The sequence below is a fragment of the Trichosurus vulpecula genome, chromosome 8 (assembly GCF_011100635.1).
Source record: "Trichosurus vulpecula isolate mTriVul1 chromosome 8, mTriVul1.pri, whole genome shotgun sequence".
In the NCBI taxonomy this organism is placed as follows: domain Eukaryota; kingdom Metazoa; phylum Chordata; class Mammalia; order Diprotodontia; family Phalangeridae; genus Trichosurus; species Trichosurus vulpecula.
In genome coordinates, this window is record NC_050580.1 from 102,273,088 (window position 1) to 102,301,077 (window position 27,990).

Below are 27,990 nucleotides of genomic sequence, written 5' to 3' on the forward strand. Positions count from 1 at the left end.
CCTGTGAGACCTCAGAATCTGGGAGGGCAAATTGCAGCAGGTCGCTGGAAAAGCATTATTTCTCAAGGCACACGCTAGATTTCTCTCTCCTTCAGCTCTCCAGGGGCCGGCCCCCCGAGCAACAAGTGATAGGAAGTGGTTTCCGGAGGGACCACTTCGGAGAGGGACCTTCGGGAAGTGGAGATGACCCAGGCTAGCCACAGCGCCCGAGGGGGCTGCGAGAAGGCGGAGGCTCCGTGGGAAGGGCTGTGGTGACCTAGAGGCACTCGCTACCCGCCTGCGGCCTCTAACCTGACTCGCTTGTCACCCGGGAAGGGCGGAGGAACCGGCGACGGAAGGATCCCGGGAAGGAGGAGGAACGTATTCCGGGTGAGGCCAGCCCTGCCGCCCCGGAAGTGCCCGAGGGCGGCGATGGCTGAGGAGTGGGCGCGGGGGGTAGCGCGGGAGGGGAGCTCCAGGATGAGGCCGGGGCACCCGAGCAGGTCGAGTCCCTTGGTGCGTCGCGGCCTCCTTTACCGCACTCTGCCATCCCGCCCAGAGGGTGGGAACGGCGGGGACGGGGGGGAGAAGGCGGGAGAGGGCGAGAATCCGTGAGCATCCGTGAGCTCCTGTGCCGTTGGTGCTAAAGGGGAAACCGAGGCACGAGGCAGAGTTCCATGAGTAACTGCACGTGTTTCATCCACCTAGCATTTCATTTGTTTCTTACACCCTCGGCCACGCGGCTCTGGAGCTCGTGAGACAGCCTCCTCTCCAGAGCTTCCCCCTCGCCTCTCTCCACTCCTCAGCCTTCCCTCTTCTGGTAGCCTGTGCTCTCTCTGCCCTTTCAGCCCCCGCCCCCATGGGTGCTGATGTTGGAAGGAGAGTGGGACGTTGCTGGGGGAGGGGGGGAGGGGCGTGCTGCCCGGAAGTTTGTGTATAAGCAGTCTTAGAATAGCATGACCGAAAATGAAATTCGTACAACTGACGAGCTAGGAGAGAAGTTAGGGGCCATCCAGGCCAGTCCTCTTATTTTGCAGATGAGTAAACTGAGAATTGGAGAGAACTTGTTTAGGATTACACACTGGCAGAGCCCAAGTTTGCCGGTTAAATGTGCCTTCTGTTACTCTGCTGCTGTTTTAGGTCTTTGCCCCAGGCCCTTGTTTATTGAATGCTTAATACAAACTCTGGTTATTGCCTGTGACAAGCTGTTTTGTGTTGCCCCAATGAAGTTTGCTGGGAAACCAAACAGATCTTGAAAAAGTTTTCCAAATAGCCTCCCAGAAAATCAGGTTGCTGTATGGTTAACTATTTGGATTTAGAAGCTGGGAATATAGCTATTACTACTTTAATTATTATTCTTCCTGGTCATTTACCAAGATTTTACATCTCTCCAACCTTTGACATAGTGATCACTCAATAGATGTTCATTGAATTTAGTTACCTTGCAATTTTCTTAATCACTTTTTTGTGCTGTTATTGTTTAATTGTCCATGCCACACTATCTAACATTTTCACAGATTAGTAGAATGTTAAAGTAAAGAAGAACCAAAGAGTTTTAGTTAAGTACCATAATTTTGCATTTCAGGAAATTGAGTAAGGCCACCTGGGAAGTGGCAGTCTAAACCAGAACCCAGATTTTTTTTAAACTCCCTTCTTAGTTTATTGCCTTTTAAAATTTCAGTGATTGATCGTGTTGAATCTTATTGCTTAGTTGACAGTTATTCATATTATAAAGAGAAATAATTTTCTGATCTAAAATTAGTCCCTGGCTATTAGACACAGCATTCCAATTCTTTTTTTTAAAAAACTGACTTATTGGTGCAGGGAACTCTCCTAGGGGAAACTCTTTCTACCTATGTAAATCTGGCACCTGTTTTATAATTTATGGTACTGAAAAATTGCCTGGGACACTCACAAGTTGAGTGATTTGATACACAGCCAGTCAGAGGTAAGATTTGAACCGAGGGTCTTTCTGAGGGAGCTATGCTGCCTTTCACTCCTGTCATACTCTTTGTTATGATGATTACAGTTACTTAAAATAAAAATCTCTATTCAAATACAAAGTAGCTTTCTGGTCTCTTTGTATCTGCTTTCTCCTTTCCCCTGGAGTATTGGCATGGAAACCAAAGCCTGCAATAGACTTTCTAGCTTTGCCTCCTGCAACATTCTAGAAAACATTAGGTATTTTTCCAGTCATTCAGCCAACACTCATTTCCAAGATTCCTCCCAGGGTTGGTTGGGAGAATTCATTTCTGTACTCAGCTTATTGAATGAGTAACTGTGACCTTGAGTAAATTACTTCATGTCCTCTGGGCCTCAGTTTTTCAATCTGTAAAATTATGTCATTGGGTTATCACTGAGCCCCCTTTCAGTTCCAAAATTATCTGATTCCATAGTCCCAGCAGTATTCTTTTATGAAATTTTTATATCAGATGAGTAATATATTAAATGAATGTAGCTAAATGATATTAAAGAACTATAGGAGAATGTGTTATGAATATGGTTTATTTCAGACTGAAATCTCATAACTTCATAGGCTTTATGTTTTGAACTGGTTACCTTCATATAGTCTATTTTTCTTCTAAATATTTATATTTTGTTTTATTTAGGTTGGTTTTAAAAACAATGAAATTCATTCGTTCTGGTCAAGACAAAGAGCTCTGAACACCATACAGTTAAAATGGCTTACTCAGATTTAGCATCCCACAATTTGAAGGCATGAGTATTAATGAAGACCCACGGACTTATGACACATGGAAATGTGTATACAAAAAAGGAATTTTACAAGGCTTTTAAAATAGAAAATAACTCTTTCTCATCATTATGGGTGTACTCTGCTCAGTTATTAGATTTGAAAATCTCCATGAGTTAAAAAGACTGTGCCATTGGGGTCCCATTATAGCTCTTGGTGTTATAGCAATATGTTCTACGATGGCCATGATTGACTCGGTTTTGTGGTATTGGCCTTTACATACAACTGGAGGAAGTGTGAATTTCATCATGTTGATAAATTGGACTGTGATGATTCTTTACAATTACTTCAATGCCATGTTTGTGGGCCCTGGCTATGTGCCTCTGAGATGGAAACCGGTAAGAAAAAAAGACATTCTTTGAAAGATGAAATCTAATGTCAGTCTTATTTTTATCTTTGTTAAAAGCCACATCACAAAAACAAAAATTAAGCAGTGTTCTTTTTTGCCAATTGGCAAAGACCAAAAGCTCTAATTACTTCTTAATGATGAAAACCCATTTATTTTCTTTATACCTAAATTATTACATTATTTAAATATTGTATTTAAACTGTACCCTTTAAATAGTATAAATCCTTATAAAATATTATATAAAGCCAGTTTTGGTTTTCTTTAAAATAATACAAACTTTTATATGTCAAATCGCCAAATGTTTATTAAACACCTATTTCATTTAAGATGCTGTATATAAGAAGTTTTAAGATTTTTTTGGTGAAGGGCATTGAACTGAACAGCGTTTTATAATAATTAGTATCTTCCTGAGTGGTTATTAAATAGTAAAATAAACAATCTCTTGGAAAAGAAGCTATGGAAACATGAGGAAGCTGGAAAAAAAATAAGGAAGCAGTCAAGAAATTAAAGGAAAAAATTATTTCAGAAGAGAGAAATTAGAAAACAGCTGAAATTGTTTCTTAAATATTGAGACTCAGAAAGATTTCATTCTAATTAAAAGTAATGATTATATTGGTCATTGAGATAAATTCAGAAATAACTACTCAATTTGAAATAATGAAAACTAATGGTCCATTGGCCCCCGCAAAAATTTGACTGAAAACATGGCATAGCCCAGGTGCCACCGTCTGCGAGGGGCTTTTTATGATCTCACTTATTGTTTTCCTTCCCCTTAAAATTATTTTGTATTTGGTCTGGACTTATGATTGCCTTGGTGTGGTCACTCAAAGTGACCTATGCACATTAGATTATGGTCTGGAAGTGAGAGGCCACTTATTGTTTTCCTTCCCCTTAAAATTATTTTGTATTTGGTCTGGACTTGTGATTGCCTTGGTGTGGTCACTCAAAGTGACCTATGCACATTAGATTATGGTCTGGAAGTGAGAGGCTCGCCTGAGGCATAGGAAGGGCACACGGCCTGTAGGGTTCAGAGGCCTGAGTCCAGCCCAGGTCTACCTGACTATCAACTGTGCCTTTTTACCCCTCACTTTGTATTTATTCTATTTTCTTATTTATCAAGGTTTTTTCTGTTTGCCTTCAGCAGAACATAAACTCCATTAGTGCAGCAACTGTTTCAATTTTGTCTTTATATTCCTAGCACCTGGCATTGGACTTGGCATATAATAGGTGCTTATTGAATGCTTATCTGGCTGAATCAGATTGTGAGTTTTAAGCTCTGGACCTCAGTTTTCTCATCTGTAAAATGAGGGTATTGGATTAGTTGGCCTCTGAGGCCCCTTCCAGCTCTAGATCCTATGATCCTATAAAGAAGGTGTCAACTCTTGGTCCCAGGTACCAATATGTATTGTCTCTTTTCTTTATTTTCCAAATGAAGGAGAAAGCTCAGGACAGCATGTATCTCCAGTTTTGTAAGGTGTGCCAGGCATATAAGGCACCACGTTCCCATCACTGCCGAAAGTGTAACAGGTATCAGTTCTTCATTATTTTTCATTACAGATTGATTCCCTTGATTCTTGGTCACATGTTTGCTTTCTTCACCACACTAAAGTCAGATTCATGAGACTATTTTGTGAGTCTTAGTGTTTACCAAAGCAGCAGGGCTGCTAAGGGCCCTAGCCTTAGAGGCAGAACAGTTGTGATCAGTTACCAGTTCTGCCACTTCCTAGTGGTGTGACCTTCATCAAGTCATTTCTCTCTTTGAGCCATAGCTCTCTCATTTTAAAATGGGCAGGACCTTTGAGATCATCCAGGCCAGCCCCTTCATTTGACACACAATGGAACCAGAGCCCAGAGTAGTAAAAGGACTTGCCTAAGGTCACATGCCCCATACTCTGTAGAGTTGGGCTTTCAGCCTGGGTTGCCTGACCTCAAGGTCAGGGCTATTTCCACTGTACCACTACGTATCTGCCAGGGTTGGAAGGGAAGCATTTTGAAAATAAAGCACTATATAAATATGAGCTAGCATTTCCAGAAAGAATGTCAGAAGTCCTTTTGTAGTCATAATAAGATGTATCCATCTGGCTTTTATGCCACCAATCTCCTTTGCATAGCCTTTGCAGCATATTTCCAGTCCATTGAGCAGTCTTGAGTGTTAAAATTTTTACTTGTTTAATAATTTGGTCATTTTACATTTATAGCTTAAAATGAGGTAAGTTCTTAAAACAAAAAAGAAAAGAAAAACAAAGCACTGTGAACAAGTTTTGAAATATTCACCTAGTGTTTTTAAAGGACAGCTAAACTTATTGTTAAGAAATCTGTGATAAGAAAGTGGTAATACTGAGAAACCACAGGAGGCAGCTACTGCTTCCTTCAAACATTTGGCTTTTGAAAAGTTTATTCTAACAATGCTACAGCTAAAGGAAGGGAAGGACATTAGTCCTTTGGTCATCGTACCATATCTTACACATTACATTGATGGGTTATTTTGCCTACAGGAGATTCTAACATCTAACAGTATACATAAAGGAAGGAAGTCAGGAACATCTGGTTGGGCCTGTTATTGCTTTCAGTCCCAGGTGGAGATTTATGAAGGGTTTTTTTTAGTATTTTCATTGTATGCCACTTCAATCACTACTTTTCAGAAATTGAGAGGAGACTGAAACTTAGAACCATGCCTATTTCTGTATGCTGCATGTCTCAATGGACTTCCTGACTACTTAAAATGATTTCAAGTATGGACAGTACCACTATGTCTTCAGGCGCTGTATTCTGCTGTTTTGACTTTCAGAGCGTTCATCATTTATGTTTCTATGTGAATACTTGAAGGAATTTTTTTCCTGTTCCATAATATGTAACTTCTCCATGACTTATGAATATGATAGATTTCCTGTTTAGTAGATTTCTTTTGAAGACAAATTTTATTGAATACAGACTTAGGGTTTTCAACCTCTGTTTTGTGCATCTTTTGTTTTTCGTTAGATGTGTTATGAAGATGGACCATCATTGCCCTTGGATCAACAATTGTTGTGGTTACCAAAATCATGCATCATTTACTTTGTTTCTCCTCTTAGCACCCCTGGGCTGTATTCATGCTGCTTTCATCTTTGTTATGACCATGTATACACAGCTTTATAATAGGGTAAGAAATTGTTTATTGGTCATCCAGTTGTCTGGTTAAGTGTTAATTGAGATGATTATTTAGAGTCTTATTGTAACTATTCTCCCCACAATTAAAAGAATAAAATTAAAATCATAGAACTTTCCTTTATAAAAACTTTTCTGGCCTTTTTTCAAAACAATATTAAAATGTGTAAAAGTTTATTTAATTCTAGGAGCTGAAATGTAGGTCTTTAATACATCTTTGTTGTTGAATTGAAGTGAATAAAAGAAAAGTGATGAGGAGTTTAGGTGGGATAGGCGATGAAGCAGAGAATACCAAGTCCTGGAGGTCACTGCTAGTAAAGAAATTCTTTAAACACTTGATTCATAGCAAAGGGGAAGTGAATAGGGGAAAGATTGAAGTTAACTTGGTCTAGTGTTTTGTGCACATTTTAATATGTACATTTGACTTAACCTCACCCCAAAGTTGTTAAATTAAGTAGAGGAGACTTGCCTGGCAGTGCTGAAAAATGCCCAGTTAGGAACATTTCTGAATTGATTTTCTGCAAACAGATGTGCATTGGAACCATTGTACCAAATCAGATTCATCAAAACAGCACTTACCTTAATTACCTTAATGAAAGTTCTGAATTAACATTTTAGGGGGCAGTTTGTAGTTTGGAATATTACATGCTGAGTCTTAACATTGTCCACTACCAGATAATTCTAGTTTTTCCATTGTAGATCTCCTTTGGTTGGAATACAGTAAAGATTGATATGAGTGCAGCTAAGAGAGATCCCCTTCCAATTGTACCTTTCGGATTATCTGCATTTGCTGCCTCATTATTTGCCTTGGGGTTGGCTGTAGGAACAACGATAGCAGTTGGTATGTTGTTTTTTATCCAGGTAAGTTTGAGTTACCAGTAGCTAAAAGGTTCAAAGTTGTTGGGGTTGAGGAGACTAAGGCTTAACTTGCATTTATGAAATGGAGAACTGTTTTTTAGTTTGTTTTGACCTCCATCTAGACCACAAATTAACTTTGTCTGAAATAGAATTATCTATATAATCGATTTAGTCCTTCACTTTATTTTGTATGTATAGATACAGACAACTACAGTGTAGAAAAGGCAAAACATTTTCAGAATTAAAATGCTTAGGCAAAAGTTAACGCTGATTTGGAAAGAGCAGAATGATAAAATGAGTTTTTGGTTGTACTTCATACTTACTCTGGACCTAGGATTAGTGTCTTTGAACCTCAGTATCCCTGTAAGCAGAGGTGAATCATATCAGTAATAAATTGATATCCTTTGATTGGAGGGCCTGTATAGTTACAGAGTGATATTAGTTATATGTAAGAAACAATAAAGTATTGAAATAAAATGAATTAAATAAGAAAAAACTTTTTTGCTTCTTGCTTAACTATACATAAATTGACTACAATAGTTTATTATCTGGATTTATATGAATATTTCTTAAGCTTATGTTAAACTAAAGAAAAGATGATATAAAAATTTAATAACGTATGTATATATTTAACAAGTAGGATATAGCAACTATTTCCTTTATACTATGAAAAGCTTTGCAAAGTATTACTGTAAAATGTTTATCTGCATGTGAAATTTAATTACTGAAAAGAGTGAGGTATTTTGTTAGTATTCTTTGAACACTGTTGATTTCTGTATTGATGTGATTTTTGTGTACCTAAAATTTCATGTAAATGGGGTCCACTCACTTTGAATAATTCTTCAACTGTGTCATTTAATTTTCAGATGAAAGTAATTCTTAGAAATAAAACTTCTATTGAATCATGGATTGAAGAGAAGGTAAATTTTAATGCAGCATCTTCTTAATATTAAAATAACACTGTTTGAATATAGCTAAAAATGCCTAAAAATTATTTGCCCTCCTTAGTTGTTTGTAGATTCCATTTAAAATAGATTACATTTTGATTAATCACTGATTTAAATGTACCAAACAACCAAAATATCTTTCTAAAAGATTATTAAAAGGCCCTTAGTCAATCAACAAGCATTTATTAAATACCCATGATGTTCCAGGCATACTTGTTGACCATCCATCAACTGTCTTCCTTCAGCTTGGAGAGGAACTTCAGCCCTACTGTCAGCAAATCCTTCTTGGATCTCCTGTTTTATCCCCAATTAAGAACTAATTCCTGAAATCAAATTAGCCTTATAGAGCTTATGTTTTTCATGCATGAAAATTGCTAGCAGTCACTCAGCTCCTTTTTACCAAACACACATATTGTATGTATCACTATGCTACAGAAGACCCATTGCACTAACGCAACATATTATCACCCCAAGGAAAGGTAGGACTTCTCTTTGTGTGCTAATTACGATCCTCAGTTATATTTCTCTGTAGGTGGTATAGACCTCTCTTTTCTAAGACCTCTTCTGTATGGAAGGCTACAGAGCTTTCTTATTTAAATGGAAATATCAAGATATATTTATATGGCAACCACAGTTATACTGTGTTCAGAATCTTGTATCTTTTATGATTTTTGATCACTTTTACATCTTTAAGATCACAGATTTAAGGTAGGAAAGGACCTTATCGGTTATCTAGTTCAACCCTGCCCTGCCCCCCGCCACTCCACTCCCCTATTTTACAAATGAGAGCATAAAGTACAGAATGCAACTTGTCTAAGGCTCATAGTTATAGAGTCCAGATTTGAACCCAGGCCCTCTGACTCCAAATCCAGCAGTTTTTTCACTGTACTATGCTCTCTCCCAATTCACATCGCTATGTAAGTGCCAGAAACCTTCTAGTGTAAAACATTTTTTAGACCAAATCACCATCCTTCAGGGAGGTTTCCAAGTAGCAAATTATAATAATGATGGTGATGATGATGATCATGATGATGTCATCATCATCTAATATTCCTAAGTAATATGAAGTATTTATGGCAATCTGAGTAAATTGACTTATTCATAAAGAAAGTACTTTATAAAACCTGTCAAATTTAAGAAACTTTTTAGAAGCATGGAATCCAAGTACGTGCAAAAGTCTTGCTATAGTCAAGCCTCACTACTTGAAATGTGTTTAAAAAAGCATCAAAGGGGTAAAGTGAGCTGTTTGAAGTCGCATAGCCAGATGTGGCAGACTGAAGACTAGAACCCATATCTCCCTAGTTCAGGCCTGATCCTACTGTAGTACTCCCTCACATACAGAGACATTTTAAATGGTCATTTTTTAAAGCAGACATATCTTATTCTGAATCACAAGCTTCAGAGGCAGACGGCACATTTTTAACCAGTTCTGCAACATTCAGCAGGAGTATTCCTTTTCCAGACCACTAGGTGTCAGTGGTTGTTAAGAAATGGATGATGGCCGATTATTTCACTAGGCTAAGCAAAGATACTTAGAATTTAAGGGTGGAAGGAACTTTATATATAATCTAGTCCTACCCAATGATTGCCCCATGCTGTTACTCTTGATGCAGCATTTTGCTCATGGATAAACCCCACCTCTTGAACCTATTTTTGATCCATTCTCTTCATTTCCTTGTACCCAGATACTTTTGCATTGTGGCAGTAGCAGCTTCTAGTTGCTTGCGTATATAAATTTTCTTATAGAAATTGCTAGGAATTTTCTAAGTGGTTCAGAGCCATTTTTATTTTCTGCTTTAGCTCCTTCCTATGTTATTAAGATGAATAAAGTTATCCATTTAGAGAGTTTAGTTTGGAAAATTGCTTTGAGAAGGCAAAGTTCTGATAAAGTCTAAAAGCTATTCTTTATATAGAAAACTAGCATAGAAAAAGTACATCTTAACATGAGTTCTAGTTTCATCTCTACTGCTAACTTACAGTATGACTTTAGGCAAATTATTTAACCTTTTTGAATCTCTGCTTCCTCAGATGTACCATCAGAAGGTGGAATTAGATGAACTTTAAGATTTTAAAGTTGTATTAGTCTGTAATTCATATCCCAAATCATAGCCAATTTACAAATTAGAGTAACATTTTATAAAATAATTTATGAAAATTGTTTTTCTGCATCAGTGGCATATTTTACTGTTTGTTTAAATTTTCAGGCCAAAGACAGAATTCAATATTACCAGACAGCTGAAACCTTTATTTTCCCCTATGACATGGGAAGCAGATGGCAGAACTTTAAACAAGTGTTTACGTGGTCTGGGGTTCCTGAAGGAGATGGACTAGAATGGCCAGTAAGAGAAGGATGTCATCCATACAGCTTGACAGTAAGTATTTTAGTCAAAACTGACTTTCCCTTCCGTGAGTCCTTCTATTTAAACTACAGTGTGACAAAACTGCTTTTGTATTAAAATTTACCAATTTACAGAATTTCTCAAAGTTCTGTCTTTGTATAAGTTCTGTCTTCATCATAGAGTACCCTTACTCAAAAAATTGTAATGGCTTCCCAGTATTCATGAGAATGTCTAAATTTAACCTGATGTTCAGAGCCCTCCACCTACTTTTCCAGTGTTCTCACACAACTCCCTCATATGGACCCTCTGTTCCACTCAAACCAACTTTCCTCACCATTCTCAGAATATACCATACACACTGGAGTCTTTGCTTACATTTTCCTGCCCTACCCCCCCCCCCCATGCCCTCTAACAGACTCTCCTACAGAATCCTACAGAATAATCAAAGTCTCCCTCTATAAGGCCTTCTCCACCTTTTCCTCTTCTGAACTGACACATCGTCTTGTGGCTTGCTTTTTTATTATTGTGTCTTTTTACTTAACTCTTGTACTTTTATTTAGATGTTAGTTTAGTGTTTGAGGGTCTATCTTGTGTCTCCAAATAGAGTATAACCTCCTTGAGAGTGGGAACCATGTATTAATTCAATCCAACAAACACTGATTGTCTTCTGGGTGTAAGACCCTTTGTTAAACCCAGGGAACACAAAAATTAAGACGATGCTGTTGCTGCCCTCAAAGAACATACAGTCTAATAGGAGAAATAAAGATAAGAATACAAATAAAATGCAAATCAGAATATGAGTACACAGATGAGAAACAGAGTGCTAGAGGGGAAGACCTCTTCTGCCTGGAGGAAATTAGGGAAAGTTAGGGAGGAAGTGAACCTTGAAGGTTGAGATGGATTTCCACAGGTGTAGACTAAGGTAAGATTCCTCATAACTTCTTCACAAATACTGGCATGTATGTGGGGGATGAGAGAAGGGGGTAGAACAAGCGAAAGCACAGAATTTGGACATTAAGGTATACTGTTTATGTTCCAAACAGCACATAATGTACTAAGTACATTAGCAGGTTCTTAATTATTATTCAGTAAAATAAGATCTCAGTACCAAGGAGTTGATTGTAAGAGACTTCAAGGCCATCAATTCTAACTAATACCTGACCAAAATCCCCAACAAGTGCACATCTGAGTGCACAACTTCCGCTTAAACACCGTTAGTGAGGAAAGGTAATCCATTCCACTTTTGTATGGCTCTTAATTGTTAGGATATTTTTCCTTAGATCAAACCTAAATCTGCTTTTCTGCAATTTCAATGAATTGTTCCTCAGTTCTAACTTCTGGGGCCAAACAAAACAAAACCCTTTCCCCTTCAAATTCTTGAACACGTCTATCATTTCCTCTAAGTCTTCTTTTATTCAGTTCTAAAAATACTTAGTTTCTCTAGTCATGTTTTTAGTATCCTCCTTGTCTTTTTCTGACTGCTTTCCAGTTTGTCTGTCCCAAACTGTGGTGCTCCAAATGGAACTCATCATTCTAGCTGTGACTTGACCGGGGCCAGGGAGAGCAGAGCTATTACATCCTTTGTATTGGACAGTGCGTCTCTCCATGCAGCTAAGGATCACATTCACTTTTTTGGCTGCTGTTGACTCATATTGAGATTAGTGTTCATTAAAACTCTTAGATCTTTTTCACAAAAACTATTGTCTATTTATGCCTTCCATACCCTATACTGATTAATAGTAATTTTTTTAAACCTAAGTATAACTTAGGGTAGTGGATAGGACAGTGGACTTGGAGGCAAGAAGACCTAAGTACAAAACCTGCCCTATACACTTACGTGTACCCTATTGTATCAGTAAGGCAATAATAACAACGTAGATGATAACTGTCAAAATGCCTGTGTGGTTCTATGTTGCAAAGTATACGAGGCTCTCCACATAGAAGGTAGAAGAAGTAAACCATTTATTCAGACACCAGAGAACTCTATCCCACAAGCCATTTATCCAGTCTATTAGAGCAGTGAAACATTCAATACAGAATATCACAACATGGAGCCCCACCATCCCCAAACCTCTCTGACCCCCTGCTGGGGTCTTTCCCAAAACAAACTCACAGTACAGCTAAGTCAGCCCGTTCAGCTCTATCACAACAGCCATTAGCAGCCATAACTGCGCTTGCGCCCTTGCTCTCTCTCTCTCTCCCCATCTTCTGTGACATAACTTCCTTTTCCTGTCAGGAAGCTCCTCCCACCACATGTGACTTAGACGTGCTGTGACATAAGCAGGTCACATGGCCTATTAGTGGATGGGAAAGATCTTCAAATCTAAATTGCTACTACTCCTATACACTGTATGACATTGTCCAGATTGCATAATCTTTCTGTACCTCAGTTTCCTCATCTGTAATAAGGTAATGAGAATTTGATAGCTCACAAAGGTCTCTTCCAGCGCTAAATCTTTGATATTACGAATTTTATAATCCTTATTAAAAATTTCATTTTATTTGGTTCAACCCGTTACTCTAGCCTTAGTATTTTTGAATCCTTTTTTTTTTTACATCTAACATATCAGCTATTCCTACTAGCTTCATGTTGTTTGCTAATTTGGTTTTTAAAAAGCCATCTATTCTTTTCATCCAAGTCATTGTTTAAGATGTTCAGCAACACAGAGTAAAGGACGGATCCTTAGGACATACCATTAGATATCTTCCTCCAACTTGACATCAACTCATTAATGACTACTCTTTCTCTTTGGTCATTCACTCATTCCTAAATCCAACTAGTTGTATTATCATCTAGCCTGGATCTCTCTGCCTTGTTCACAGGGATAATAGTGATAAATTTTATAATTTACTTGTTTTGATTTACTATCTCAAATAAATAACACAGGACTTTAATTAATCTAAGCCAGGGGTAGGGAACTTGCACCCTTGAAGCCACATGTGGCTTTCTGGGTCCTTGGGTGTGCCCTTTTGACTGAGTCCAAGTTTTATAGAACAAATCTTTTTATTAAGGGGATTTGTTCTTTAAAGTTTGGATTCAGTCAGAGGGATGCACTTGAGGACCTAGAGGGCTACATGTGGCCTCGAGGCCGAATGTTTCCCACCCCTGGAAGCATTATCTCTCTCTTGCCACCATATACATATGGCCTTTAATTTGATGATAATTTTAAATTAAAGAAAATTGTGATTTATTCAAGTTACTAAAAACAGACATTAATCTTTTTTAATAGAACAGAATGGCCTATTTTTAGCACTGGAAGAAAATATTAAAGAATTAGCATGTTTCCCCTTTTTTATTTTCCAAACAGATGGAACAACTGAAACAGAAAGCAGACAAGAGAGTTAGAAGCGTAAGTGTTTCTTTCTTTCTTTCTTTTAAGGGTATATTGATATATTTTGTTTTTACATCATAGCCATTTTTGATCTTTGATGGCAGGTCCGCTATAAAGTAATAGATGATTACAGTGGTGCTTGCTGCCCTTTCAATAAAGGTATTAAAACTTTCTTCACAACTCCATGTACTGAAGAACCTCGGATTAGCCTAAAGAAAGGGGAACTGATTTTAGTTACCAGAGGTTTAAGGTAAGTAATTTGTTGTACTAATTTCTTTTTCTAATGACAAAATTGGTGTCAATCTTAAAGTATTTTAATCTTTTAAATATTTCAGACACTGGATGTATGGAGACAAAATTCTTGATCATTTGGCTACAGAAGGTATGGAAATGGAATAAGTTGTTAAACATGTTAGCGTGGTATCTATAATTTTAAATTCTAGATTTTAAGATAATAAGGCATCTAAACTATTGCTTCTACATTTCTTTAAAGGGATTATCTTTTACATTCTCTTAAGATATCTGTAGTTAATATTGCTTCTTTGATTGTCATTCCTCTTTGTGTAATAATTAACTACACAAATAATTAAGTTATTGCAATTAATGTAGAGTTATTTCATTAACAAAACGAAATGTCAGTAAACAAATTGAATACAAGCTGTACTATTCTGATTTTTTTTTAATATTGTGCCTTTTATGAAAAAGCATTCAGGATACAAATTTTTTAAAAAGAAAACCTGTTTCATTTATGTATTGAGTACACACAGGCATACTTTGTTTAAGCAAAATTGGTATTAAAGTTCATATTTGCTTTAAAAAGAAAAAAATTAAGGAGTGATTTGCTTTACATTGCCAAAAGAGTGAGCTCTTTAAATGGATTTGAAATCTGATTCAAGTTATAATTGATATACCCTATGTGCAAATAAGATATTTGCATAATTGCGTGAAATGCCATATTTTATACCTCAGTATAATCTATAAATTGTTTCTTAGGATAATGTGTTTATATAGTTCTTTAAGGTTTATAAAGCAGTTTATATTCATTCTTACTTGACCCTTAAATAACCCTTTGAGGATTGGCATTACAAAAAGTATTATGTTTTACAGAGGTGCAATCTGATACTTAGCAGAGTCGAGACTCAAAAAGAAACACACACGCGCGCGCGCACACGCACACACACACACACACACACGTTTTCTAAGTCCACTCTCTTCCTTGTACCATATTTGTTCTCCTGAACCAACAAAAACAGACCATTTTTCCCTTTTCAGGTTATTGAAGTTGGAAAGTCCTGGCAGGTGATCTACATTATCTTGATTCAGTTGTCTGAAGGGAAAGAGGCCATCTTTAAAGTAGTTAAGCCCCAGAATGTTTATAAGCCATAGTAGCAATATGGTAAAAGATCATTCAATTTAGAATCATGACTTAGATTTTAATCCATGCCCTGCCATTTACTTTGGTTAAATCACTTCTTTGCACCTCAGTGCAAAGTTTACTATCTATAAAATAAGGAGCTTAGAGTAAATTATTTTTAAAGACACTTTAAGCTCCCATCTATATCTATAATTCTTGAATGGTACACAGAAGGAATAGCAGGTATAGAAAAAAAAATGACATTCAATCAGAATCATTGAAAGGGGAGGGAGCTTTGGGGAAATAATAGACTTCACTTGTTCATATGCCGATTGAATTCAGGGTATTGACACCAGATTGTTTGGTACTTTCCTTTATCCTTACAGAAATTTCTTTTCTCTTTAGATGGATCCAGAATACGAGGATGGTTCCCTAGGAAATGTGTGGAAAAGTGTCACTATGATGCTGAAACTGATCAAGTATCTGAGGGAGAGAAGAAAAATAGATAGCTACTGCTTTATGAAATGACTTATTCTTTATGATCACACCATTACTTGAAAATTGTATATACTACTACAGAATTATGCAATGGGCCTACTCTGGATAAAGTGTTCTTTTCCTCAAAGGTGCCCTAGTGCCATGATTTAAATATTTTTATTACCATTTTGTAACTGAGAAGCCATTCTATATATGCCTTTGAATTCCAACCTGCTCTCATCACTCCTCCCCTAAAAAGGAGGAACACTTCATCCAAGTAAGCATTATTGCATTTTCTATAGAATTTAATTTTTTAAATTGCGTTGCACACTACGGACCTCACCTACAAATGTAGTTCTTCCCTCCCAGGAAAAATCTGCATGTGACATTTATTGCTTTTGCTCCTTTCTCAGTTGCTGTTTCTTATGAAGTAGTATTCTAGAAACTGTAGAATATATTTTGTCAGGTTAAATACAAAGCTCAATTTTGTTACCTGTGTCTTTTAATAATGCAGATTTTGTCAATCACAAATAAAGACCAATGAGTGTTCTCTATATCCCATGGAGCTCACAGTGAGTTGTATTCCCCCACCCCTCCTTTTTAGCAGTGGTAATAGGATCAAGGTAGAAAACACTTGCCTTAATTCATAGTTAGACTTAGGGAATAGAAGACTAACCCAATGGAAGATTGACTATTGGAAGTATACAGAGATCTTCTGAAATAAATACCCCTTTGGTATAAAAAGAACAGCTAAGAATTGGTCCTGAACTTAGCTTAGGATTTTAGAGAAAGAGCTCTAATCTAATCCTTTCAAAAACATGTCAAGGAAGTATGATTTTAACTGGATTTTTAATGCTTTAGGATCTCATTGCTGAAACTGGTGAAGACATCTTGTTTCCGGTGATGGCAGTTAAGGCCTCTGCAACTTTTAAAGACCAGATCATGGCTTGCATTCTTCACTGAATGCCTGAATAGAGTTGCTTTGACTGGTGAGTGAGGAGTTGTACAAAAGCACATTCCAAGTACACCTGATAGGGGAAATACTTTGAAGAACAAAAGAAATATTCTTTTGGAATATTTTTAAGGATATCTTTGTTTTTATGTCTCAATTTTATCTGACCATATCCCTTTTCCTTCCCCTACCTAGTGAACCATCCCTTGTAACAAAAATTGGAGGGGAAAAAGCAGTTCAGCAATACCAACATATCGTCCAAGATTGACAGTGTTTGCAGAGTTCCATGATCACAGTACCCCACAGCACATTTTTCCAGTTTTTTTCTAGCACCAAATATGTTTGTTATAATAGTAATCATTTTCATTACATTGTTCTTTCCATTTATATTGTTGTAATCATGTATTATTTTCTTGGTTCTGCTTACTTTACTCTCCATAAGTTCATATAAGACCTCCCATGCTTCTCTAAATTCATCATCATTTTTTATGATACAGTAATATTCCATTACATTTTTTGTACCATGGTGAATTTAAACATTCCCCAAACAATGGGCCTCCGCTTTATGACAGGTTTTTGAGATCACAAAATACTGCTGTGAGTATTTGGGGCATTTCTTGGTATCCTACACTTCTTACTGCTTGACCTTTGGGTCAAAGGATATGGATATTTTAGTCACTTCTTGAGTATAATTACAAGTTACTCTCCAAATGATTGGGCTAATAATTAGCCGCTAATTCATACCTTTACCAATCAGTCAGTCACCTTTTAATTAAAAGCTTACTATGTGCCAGAATCAGTATATACAGATTCTTAAAACGTTTCATGTTCTTTATCTTTTGACAGTCCCACAAACCATTTCTATCTTGTGTGATCTTTGCCAGTTTTCTAGGTATAAAATGAAGCCTCAGATTTATATTTCTATTACTAGTCTTCCAGAGCAATTTTTCATCCATTGAGGAATGGCTTATGGTCCTATATATTTGTGGTGGTTGTCAATTCTGTTCTTAAAGCCCTCTAGAAAAGGGAGATGCATTGGTTATGTCAGATATGAAAGGAACCCTCTCATAGAGGAGAATACCCAGAAGGAAGGTTAGTCACTAATATTAAGACAAGTCAAGAATGACAAGGACTTGGAAAAGGCATTTGGCTTTGGCAGTGGTCAACAGTGACCTTGCCAAAGGGCATGATCGTGTGTTGGGGAAGCCTACTCAATAATGCAGACTTCTCAGAGGTTTGACTGAATTGAAACAAGATGTTCCAGTAGGTAGAAGGTTAGCCAAAGAAGGATAAAGAGACTTACTACAGTTTTGAGGATCAAATGAGAATGGATATAAAGTGTTTCGCAAACCTGAAGTCAAACTTTGACTATTATTATTGTAGGTGGAAAAGAGGAGTCACTGTAGAAGGGGAGACTAAAAATGCAAAAGGTAGATGATCAAGAGAGAAACTTAGAGAGAAAGGGAGGGGATGGAATCAAAGGCATCAAAAGGGGCAGGGGTGGGGGGTCAGCTTTGGCAGAGACAGAGCTGAGAAGGAAGTGAGATTTCTAGAAAATGCTTCAGTTTACAGATGCAAAGGAGTGGGCCTGGAAGGCCATGGGCTTGAAGAGCATCAAAAAAATTTCAGATATTTGTAGTCTCATGACTGATCGAGGGCTGTTTCAACTGAAATTAGAGAGGATAAAAGCAGCTCACAGTTGGTTTGGCAGATACCTGAAAAGATAAGGTATCTGTTACTGTGGTTAGCAGGATTAGAAGGAAAAGAATAACAGAAAATTAGACCAGTAATTGATGGTAGGCTTTAGCTGAAAAAAGGGAGGTTTAGTAGTAAAACCTATGACTTCATCTGTATCCTGTGCAAAGGCATAAAATATGTGTATAACAGGATAATCACAAAGCAAAGAAATTAATTTGACAACGCAGATTTAGTAAAATGGGGCCGATGACTGGAATATGGCCGTGGAAGGTGATACCTTATTCCAGGAATAGGGACTGGCCGGTGATTTCATTGCTATAGGGAGCTCCCAGATGAGGGCACTCCTACCAATGTAGCTTGGTACCTTCTCTACAACTTAGAGCACAACTCCAAGAGTTATCCTCACACCTGAAAGGTTAATTACTTGTCCAGGGTCGCACAGCCGGTATGTGTCAGAGACAGACTGGCACCCAGATCTTGCTGGTTCCAAGACCAGCTCTTTATGCACTGCATTATGTGGTCTCACTTTATTCCAAAGTAGAATAACAAGTAACATATAATGTTATTCCCCAGTGTCTGGTAAAGACACTACACTAGTGTGAGGGAATGTAGGAAGCTGAAAGGGAAGAAACAGAAGCAGACTTTGATCTAGAAGGGACTGTAGAGGTCATCTAGTCCAACCCTCTCATTCAGCAGATGAGGTAACTAAAAGGCAGAGAAGCAAAGTGACCTGGGTCACGCAGGCAGGAAGTGACACAGCCAGGGTTCAAACCCAAGTCCTCTGACTCCCACTTCAGCCCTTGCCACCGTGTATAATAACAATCTGGCTAGCAGCTACTGTGGCTGTGTAAAACCAGCAACAACCAGCACACAGAAGTCTGCTAACACAGGTTCTTGATCTGCTTTACTAAGGAAAGCAACGTTAAGGGGTTAACAATCTTACTTTAATCCAACATACAAGTATCATTCACTTAGTTCAGGAGGAAAAGCCAGCACCTGAGCTTCAGAGCAAACACAAACAAATTACAAACATACACAATATAAACCGACCAAATCACAATTTATAGTTGCCAGGAAAGCATCAACATCTGGGTTTGCAAGCCGGGAGGCTCTTAACACCTGCCCAGAGTCCCATGCCACCCTTCCAGTGACAGCCCCAAAAGTCAAAGGCCAACCTTGGATTTTATATATCAGCAAAAGGGTGTTGTCCTGGGGCTTTGCACCTAGTTAGTCTTAATCAAAGGCATTTGATTACTTTGGCATTTCTAAAAGAGAAAACAGTAAAAAAAAAAAAAGTCCCACCTTAATTACCAATACACCCTGCTACCTTGAGAAAATGTTCAGTAAGCATCAAAGGAGGGAGAAATAGAAGCAATATTATCAGTATGCTATACATCACCCAGACAGAAAAAGGCGATAGATGAAGTGAAGGAAACGACAGATCTATAATGGAGGCACCCAGACCCACCCATCCCTTCTCTGAGATTTGCCATTCTTATTGAAGGCAACACCATCCTTCTTGTTACCCAGATGTGCAATTTCGAATCATCCTTGGCTCTTCCCTTAACCCCAGTATCTAGTCAATTGCCAAATCTTATCCATCCTTCTTACTCATCTCTTGCCTCTCTTTTCGTGAGTTATACAACTAATACCCTAGTTCAGACCCTTAGCACCTCTTTCCTGGATGATAGGGTTCCTCCATCCAATCCATCTTTCACATAGCTGCCAAATTGTTACTTCTGACTGAAACACCTACATGATCATGTCATTTACCTACTCAGAAATCTCCAGTGACTCCTTGTTATCTTTAAAATAAAATACAGATTAAGCCTGGCACTCTATATTAGACCCTTGTAGCTATCTACCTGTTTCTTACATATGATGTTCTGTTGCCTGTCTCTACATTTACACAGGTACTACATGCATAGCCCAGTCCCCAACTTCCCTCCTAGAAAATGTATTTCCTGATCTCTCCATTGTTAATGCTCTCTTTCCTCATCAATATTGCTTTCTGTTATTTTGTATGTGCTTTATATTGCCTTATCTGGGCTCAGTGCCTGCAGGGCATATTGTAGGCATTTACATTCTTATTGATGATTACATGTTATCTCTTGTTGAAATGAGCAGTAGTGATGGAGAACTTATGTTTTTCAAAGTTACTGGAGCACTCTCTGCTTAAGGAGCAAATTATAAATTCTTGACTTTTCTCAGTGAGGATTTCAGTTTTCAAGGAGGGGAGGTTCTGACTAACAAAAGAGGAATTGGAAATGATGAAAACATTGGAGACCATTCCATCTTAGAACTGGATAAAGCACATTCTGGCAGGATGGCCAAGTGAGCGATCATGACTAAGCCCAATTCTTGTTTGTTTTCTTAAAATGAGCAGTGAGTGGGTCAATACAAGGAGAAAAAGGAAAAATCTTCCTGTTTTCTTTTCCAGATAAGAGTGAAAGAGCAGGGGTAAAAAAGGATGTGGAGAAGGGGGTTTGAGGAGTGGGGAATTGCTGTGGAGCTTCAGAAGGATAGAGATATGTTGCTCATCGAGGTATTTTATATTTTGTGGGGAAATGATGCAGGGAGGCTTCTGTTGGCAGGATGGATCTGCCGATAGAAGTGTAACTTCTGTGTAACTTGCATTTGATCTTGCTAGCCTTAATAGGAAGGAAATGCAGGAAAATTTAGGTCAACAGTTCACGTTTCTATTGTGAAGGGACTAATGTGTCATAAGGATCGAAGATAACATGAGATAGTTCCCCTGTATTACATGTGGCCCAGAACTACATCTCCTAAGATCATAGGGAATAAGTGCAGTCATATAAGGGGTTATCAGAAATGGCTGAAATATCTGAATTTGTCTAGTCTCTATGCTCTCCATTAGGGATCAGAAAACCTGGGTTCACATCATTTTGTGACTCAAATTATTTCACCTCTCTGGGTCTCAATTTCTTCTTCTATAAAAATAGCTGAACTAGTGAATCCATATTTATGTCTATAACTAAATGAGATTTATTTCTTGGGGTAAGAGAGAAGGCGGTTAGCTTAACCAGATTGAAGAGAAAAGCCTCAACCATTAAACATTTTGCAATATTTTATTGTAAAAGGTTTACATTTACCAGGACAATTAGCATATATAATCTCTGGGGAGTTGTGTTGGGGGGACGGTAGCTGAGATGCATAAAGAATGAAAGACCATTTCCTTTGTGTCTTCTGGGTCTACAATTGTGGTAGCATCTCACTTGCCAGTGGGTCTTCAATTCCTAGTTTGACTGGTTTCTACCTAGGACTTGCTTGATTTACTGGAAGAATACTTTTTTTCCTTTCTGGCTTCCAGGTCAGCAACACACTGCAAGGAGATGTAGTACAGGCTACTACAGTAAAGAGCAAAATAGGGGCCAATATTTTGAAGTGAGTGTCCCTATGAGAATCAGTATTTCATGGACCAGACATTATTGGAGAATACTGGTGCCCCCACCACTTTAAACATCAGATGCAACTGTGGCCTGTGTTTGACCAGAAACCTGATCCAAAAAACACAGTGGGTATAAAAATGTACTTTTCTTGATACCCAGCTAATCCGAAATGAAAATCTACTATTCAATAGCAGTATCTAAGAGAAGTCTATGGTCATCATTGGATTTAAACATTTTATCTTTGGTGGTTTTTAGTGACCAAGCAGCCAAATTTCCGTAGGTGAAAAGGTACTTTTAGTGTTACACCACAGCGTCTAATTGTTAGAGCTATTATTCAATTAGAATTACCTGAAAGAACAAGAAAAGGATAAAATGAAGTCATACCAGTGGGCCTTTCTGCCTGTCACAGATTGTCAGTGAGTTAATAAACCAGAAAGCTTGGAAGTGGGGCTCCGACCTTAAAGGCATGCCTATGATGTTACTAAATACACCCACAATAGCAGCATAGTTGAAGAAAGGTCAAAATCCCAGATGAGGAGTATTTCCTCTTCGCTAAAAAGGAGATTATCAGGTTTTTGTTGTTGAATGGGTAAAGCACCTAAAGTTTTTCATCCACCCCAAAGAAGGCAGCACAGTGAATGAGCAGTCAGACTGCCTCAGTGGCCCCTTCAGCCAGAAGTACCTCAAGCTAGTCTTTGATAGTTTCATATAGGTTATTAATTTGGCTCCGAAAGTATTTGGCAAGCTCTGCCCGCTTTGCCTTCAGTGTAGGTGTCAAGAGTCCATTTTCGATAGAGAACGCTTCTGGGTGAATGTAGATGGCTTTGACCTAGGGAGGGGAGAAAAGGAGGAAAGCCAATTAGAAGCCAATTTACTGACATTGATCACAGTTGGGGCCTTTTTTCCCAAAGACTTAGGGGTTCTATCCCAGGAACGTCACATGTTATTTTAGGTTCTAGTGAAGAACCTAAGGAGAAGAGAAATGGAGTGGGGGGAGGACGGGACAGAAGGATTTGAGACCTAGCCTAAGAAGATTAGACTGGCCTTGTTCAGGGCACTAATCTAGCAAGTAACTACTACATGCATAGCCCTGACAAAGGCCAGGCTTCTGGTGTACTAACTTCTTTCCCTGTTCTCCCATAGAAGGCTTACAATCTAGTTGTGTTAGTAGCTCACATTCCAAACTCAACTCCCAGAAAGTTACTGCTCACTGTCAAGCCCATTAACCACTGCAGGAGCACTTAAAGAAAAAAATGTCCGGTGAGGAGATGCAGCCAAACATATTATGACTTATCAAGGTAGCCCAAAAGAATAGTTTGGCACCTAACACAGTTGAAGGCTACCTGCTTCCCATTTGGACTTGAAGTCATACTCACTTGTTCAAAGGACTTGAGGCCATTCTCTCTGCCAGTTTTCAGCATGTCTTCCAAAATGGTCTTCTTTACAAGCTAAGAATACCAAACAAGGGACATAGGTCCAGCTCCAGAAAGTGTTTGGCCTGGGGTAGGGGGTTTGGGGTGGGGGAGGGGAGGCCAGGGCAGAGGGGAGGCAGGGAGAGAGAGGAACAGGACCCTTTTTTTCTATTACACACACACACACACACACGTATTTATATATGCACGCACACGTTTTCCCCCATTAGAATATACTTTCCTTGAGGGTAAGGAACTGTTTTTACTTTTGTCCTTTTCCAACACTAAGCAAAAAATAAGTGCTTAATAAAGTCTTTTTGATTTCTTATTAGCCAAAAGACTTATAAAAGGTTACTAGTATAATGTTTTCCTTAATTCTAATGTCCCAGGATTATGAGGAGTGTTCCTACATCCCAATCCAAGTGGGACTGAGAAAACCTCATCTGATCCCTTTTGTTTTATTTAAACAGGGCCCAAGATAAATGAAAGATGCTTTTGAAACTTACCTCATTTAGGCAGAGCTCCTCATGGGAACCCTGAACCCCAAGTTTTGCTGCAAACTTAGGAAATACATCTGGGTCAGGAACAACCACACCCACTAAGGATGACTAAAAAGGAAATAGATGGACTTAGTGCTTCTGAGTGGCCCGGAAGTTTCTTTGCTACAGTTAAGGGAATTGGGAATGGGGGCCCAAGTAAGGGGAGCTGTTTTTTCTCTTGGGTATGGCTGTAAAAAATATTTTTTATTAAATAAATCCAAAATATGCATTTTGGCCACTATTTTTTTTCCTTCACCCATTCAGATGCAGTAAGGATATCTCTCCCTTTACATAGGGTCTCTGTCCCCACCCTGTGGTTGACTTAGGCTCATTTCAAAGATGTTGTTTTTGTTTCTAACTGGTCTTCAGTGGTCAGTACCTCTTAGCACTTCGGCTTGTAAAGTTTCTGTAAATTATGGACGCAGCTGTGTGGTTCAATGGAAGGTGTTAGATTTGCAGTCATAGTACTTGGGTCCAAATACTGGCTCTGCTACTTACTACCCTGTTAAACTTCTCTGGGGCTTGTATTCAACTGTCAGATGGGGTTTGGACTAAATGACCTCAAAGGTCCCTTCAGGTCCAAATCCACGATTCTATCAATTGTTCTCTCCCCCTTTCCAGGTCCTTAATCTATAAGGATACATGTATGTACTAGCAGTACTTATATTTAAAAAGAAATATGGGGTGGCCATTCCCAAGTTCCAGTCTTAAATCCTTTTAATCAAAAGGAATCAACATAAGTTTTTTCTGTCTCTAGAAATGCATAGTCTTAATTCCTGAATTCCCACCAAAACTGCTTTGTTAGTCAAGTTACCCGTAAACTGTCTCCATGTACAAAAACTTGGGATACTGGGCCACTCCCAATATACACATTTTCTATCTTCTCTGGGGCAATGTATTCTCCTTGGGACAGTTTGAAGATGTTCTTCTTCCGGTCGATGATCTTCAGGGTTCCATTCTGTATGCAACAACAATAGCTGTTATTTTCTTTTGGCCCGGCCTAGGACATCCACCCCTCCTAGTCAGTCCTTGCTCTTATTTCTGCTATTAAACAGAAACAGCAATGGCTTACATTTATATAGCATCTTAACAGTTTGGAGTGTTTTCCTCACAACAAGATAGATAGTACAAAGTTAATACAACCATTGAGCCTGTTTCTTCTTTTGTAAAAAAGTAGATACATAGCTACCCACCCAGAATTACCCAGCTAGTAACCTTTAGGACCAGGTTCAAATCCACATCTCTGACGCCAAAGTCCGCTGAACTATTATACCTCAGCTCCTCATTTTCTCTGTTTCCCTGTTTAAATTGGCAAAAGGGGTGTGGTGGAGGGAGGGGAGGGAGCATAGAGGGCATAGTATGATTCTTAGCATATAAAGGCAGAGAGATGGTATGGTGAGTAGAGCGCTAGACTTGAAGTCAGAAGACCCAAGTTCAAATTCTTGCTCCGATACTTACTAGCTCTGTGACTCTGAGCAAGTGGGACAGGGGGCAGTCCATCCCCTTGCTTATAAAGGCGGATGGATGGATGGTAGAGTGGGTAGCATGCAGAGGCAGGAATACTCAAGTTCACATCCTTACTTGGAGACTTGCTAGCTGTGTGACTCTGGGCAAGTCACTTGCCCTTTCCTGGCTTCAATTTACTCATCTGTAAAGTGGGGATCCAAGGGGGCAGGGTGTAGGACCCAGTGGCCTCCAAGGTCCCTTCTAGCTTTAAATGTATGACCCTAAGAATCTTTTATCTCTGTCAAAAAGGTCAATATCAAGCCCAATTAAGGGAGAGTTTAGGGTTTTTGTTGTTTTTAACTGGTTATGTCAGTGTTTGCCATAGTAAAGTATATTAACCCATGTGCAGATCCCTTAGAAACAGCAAAGGACTATATGGGTTTAAATTTTTTTTTAAAGATTCCCTACCTAGGTCTTCCTCTTCAATTATCACTGACTGACAGGGTAGCACCTTTGTGCAGCTTTGGAGAAGTCAGTGAGACCTGTTTGTTGCAGTAAAAATATGTCTGGATAGCTTAAGACTAATTAGCTGAGATGACTAGTGCTCAGGATGGTATATCTGTCACTTAAGAGCTTATGGCACAATATGCAGGGTGTCCCTAAAGTCTGGACACATGAGAAAATTGACGGCAATGTGGAGTTATTGCATCAAGTTCACGTGAATCTTGCAAAGCGCCTCAACCTTTACATCACAAATAATGGAAATCATATTGAAGATGTTATTTGTTAATATTCCAATTAAATAAAATATGATTGAAAATTTCATTCATTTCACTTCTTGAAATTTCGCATTCTTGCCTATGTGTCCAGACTTTAGGAACACCCTACAGACAGTGAGCTAATCATTTGTTTCTTCGTCATCATCACCATCATCATCACCATCATCACCATGAGAGGTACTCAGCATTTTTAAGACTGGTAAAGAAGAAGCTCACTCTAAACAAGTGTGTTGGGTACGAGAATTATTAGCATAGTTTAGCCCTGATAAGATTTGGATTTGTGTGTGGGGCAAGATTCAAAAGAAAAAAATAAGCAGATTCTAGACTAACAATTAAGTTTTAGCATGTGAAACAGAGGTATTTTGGGCAATGTTACTAGACTAATTCATATAAGTGTACCATGTAATAACTGGCATTTCAGTCCTGTAGGACTCATCAGTTATACGTAAAAGAGACTCCCCATCTTATAGTGGAGATTACTGAGGCCCTAGGAGAAAGTGTTCTTGCTTAAGGTCATATAGCTGATTAGTGGACAGGCATGGCAATACTTAGGAGGGCCCAGGTCTACCTCCTAGGCCTGGACTCTTTCCCATTCGATCACATTGTCTCCCAACATCTCGTAAAAGAGTTGGATGTAGCGAGAAGAATTGTGAAAGATCCTACACTAGCACCAAGTGAAATAAGTCAACTAGCATTTAATATCTTTGTCTTTCTTGAATAATAAAATAAGCCCTTCAAACTCAAGTGGTTTGGGTTGGGTCAGGGATAGCTCTACCAGAAGTAACTCACTGGTAACCAACGGCCAATGTCCCCTGTGTGAAGCCAACCATCTTTGTCAAGAGCTTCAGCTGTTTTCTCAGGATCCTTCAGGTAACCTTTGAACACATTGGTGCCTCTGATGCAAATCTATAACAAAAATGCACATACCAGGTTAAAAAAAAATCGTAACTGGGTCAGCGAGGGGGCACAGTGAATAGAGCACCAACTCTGGAGTCAGGACAACCTGAGTTCAAATCTGGTCTCAGACACTTGACACTAGCCGTGTGACCTTGGGCAAGTCACTTAATCCCGATTGCCTTGCCTCCCCCCTTAAACACCCCCCCCCAAAAAATCATAACCCCCACCCCCGATCTCCCAATTTAGTCTGCCCAGATAAACAGTATTCATGGACTCCCTCTTGGGGTCATCAGGATAAGTTATAAAGCATTTATACGCATTCCCTCATTTGATCCTAACAACCCCATAAAAAGGTAGAACAAATATCCCCACTTTATAGATGAAAGAAGTGAGGATCAGAATAGTTTAAAGAAAATACCCAAGGTCACATAGCATGAAACCCAAGTTTTTCTGCCTCCAAGTCCAGAGCTCTGTTCTACAAGGATGCCATATACCTCTCCTTCCCCATCCACTGAGAAGTAGTTCATGTCTACTACATCTTCAAGCTTCACTTCATTACAGGCTAAGGGAACCCCAACGTGACCTAGAACAAGTCAGAAAGGAATATCCATGAAGTTTGGAAGATAAGCATATGCTAGACTCTTAATTATACTTGTAGAAAGTATTCTACTGGAATGAAGTTGGGCAAGCCATTTTTTTTTTGACTTGGGACTGTGTGATAGGGCCGTGAGACCCTATTACCCACCTCCCAGCCCCCCAAAATCTGGCTTTAAGTGACGGATCTCTAACTTCTAGTTGGACCAGAAGCCTGTATTCATTTTCCTGGCTAGATGCCTTACCTGTTGTCCAGTCCCCAGGTGATGAAATTGTGCAACCAGCTGTACACTCAGTCTGACCATAAGCCTCAAATACCTGGGGAAATGAAACAACCTTCAGACCTGGGCTGACATTGAACAGCCCGAAAAATCTTTCCCCTAAACTAGGTTCAAGCAACAACTACTACAAAAAAATCCAATTATTTCCCCTTTCCTTCCCCCAGGGTAAAAACAAATAGAGAGGTGTATCTTCTTTTGGCCAAGCCTTTCCTTTCTAAGCTTCTGCTACTCAAGATCCAGCCACCAAAAAAACTGTTGTTTTAAAAGAGTAAGCCCCCAAAGCTTACCGGGCAGCCCAGTGCAGTTCGGAGGAATACCAAGACTGGGGAGGAGGCAGGCGCAGCTCCGGTTACCATTAAACGTACCTTCCCACCTAGACTTGCCTGTGCAGGAAGAAAAGAAAAGGCTTCTACTCATATTGGGACATTGGCTAAATCTAATCCATCAAGCC

The 27,990-nt window shown here is 38.8% G+C and overlaps 2 protein-coding genes across 5 annotated transcripts in view; one reads left to right on the plus strand and one right to left on the minus strand.

The window, feature by feature from the left end:
• The first annotated feature begins 158 nt into the window (after positions 1 to 158).
• ZDHHC6 (zinc finger DHHC-type palmitoyltransferase 6) lies at positions 159 to 16,087 on the plus strand. Its single transcript, XM_036737169.1, has 11 exons — positions 159 to 369; positions 2,589 to 3,069; positions 4,516 to 4,607; positions 6,060 to 6,219; positions 6,924 to 7,085; positions 7,949 to 8,002; positions 10,234 to 10,401; positions 13,677 to 13,718; positions 13,805 to 13,950; positions 14,036 to 14,082; positions 15,460 to 16,087. The coding sequence occupies exons 2-11, from the start codon at positions 2,803 to 2,805 to the stop codon at positions 15,561 to 15,563; spliced, it is 1,242 nt and encodes a 413-aa protein (XP_036593064.1). The 5' UTR covers positions 159 to 369; positions 2,589 to 2,802; the 3' UTR covers positions 15,564 to 16,087.
• A 5,164-nt stretch (positions 16,088 to 21,251) lies between these two features.
• Positions 21,252 to 27,990, minus strand: part of ACSL5 (acyl-CoA synthetase long chain family member 5) — a 52,828-nt gene continuing 46,089 nt past the window's right edge. For 3 of the 4 annotated variants that reach the window (XM_036734538.1, XM_036734540.1, XM_036734539.1), the window contains 8 exons: positions 27,827 to 27,922; positions 27,504 to 27,576; positions 27,159 to 27,247; positions 26,557 to 26,673; positions 24,357 to 24,500; positions 23,510 to 23,611; positions 22,968 to 23,039; positions 21,252 to 22,420 (listed from right to left, as the gene is read on the minus strand). In XM_036734538.1, coding sequence (XP_036590433.1) covers positions 22,280 to 22,420; positions 22,968 to 23,039; positions 23,510 to 23,611; positions 24,357 to 24,500; positions 26,557 to 26,673; positions 27,159 to 27,247; positions 27,504 to 27,576; positions 27,827 to 27,922 — 834 coding nt within the window. In that variant the 3' untranslated portion in view covers positions 21,252 to 22,279. The remainder of the gene's footprint in view (positions 22,421 to 22,967; positions 23,040 to 23,509; positions 23,612 to 24,356; positions 24,501 to 26,556; positions 26,674 to 27,158; positions 27,248 to 27,503; positions 27,577 to 27,826; positions 27,923 to 27,990) is intronic. The other variant, XM_036734541.1, reaches the window with a different exon arrangement.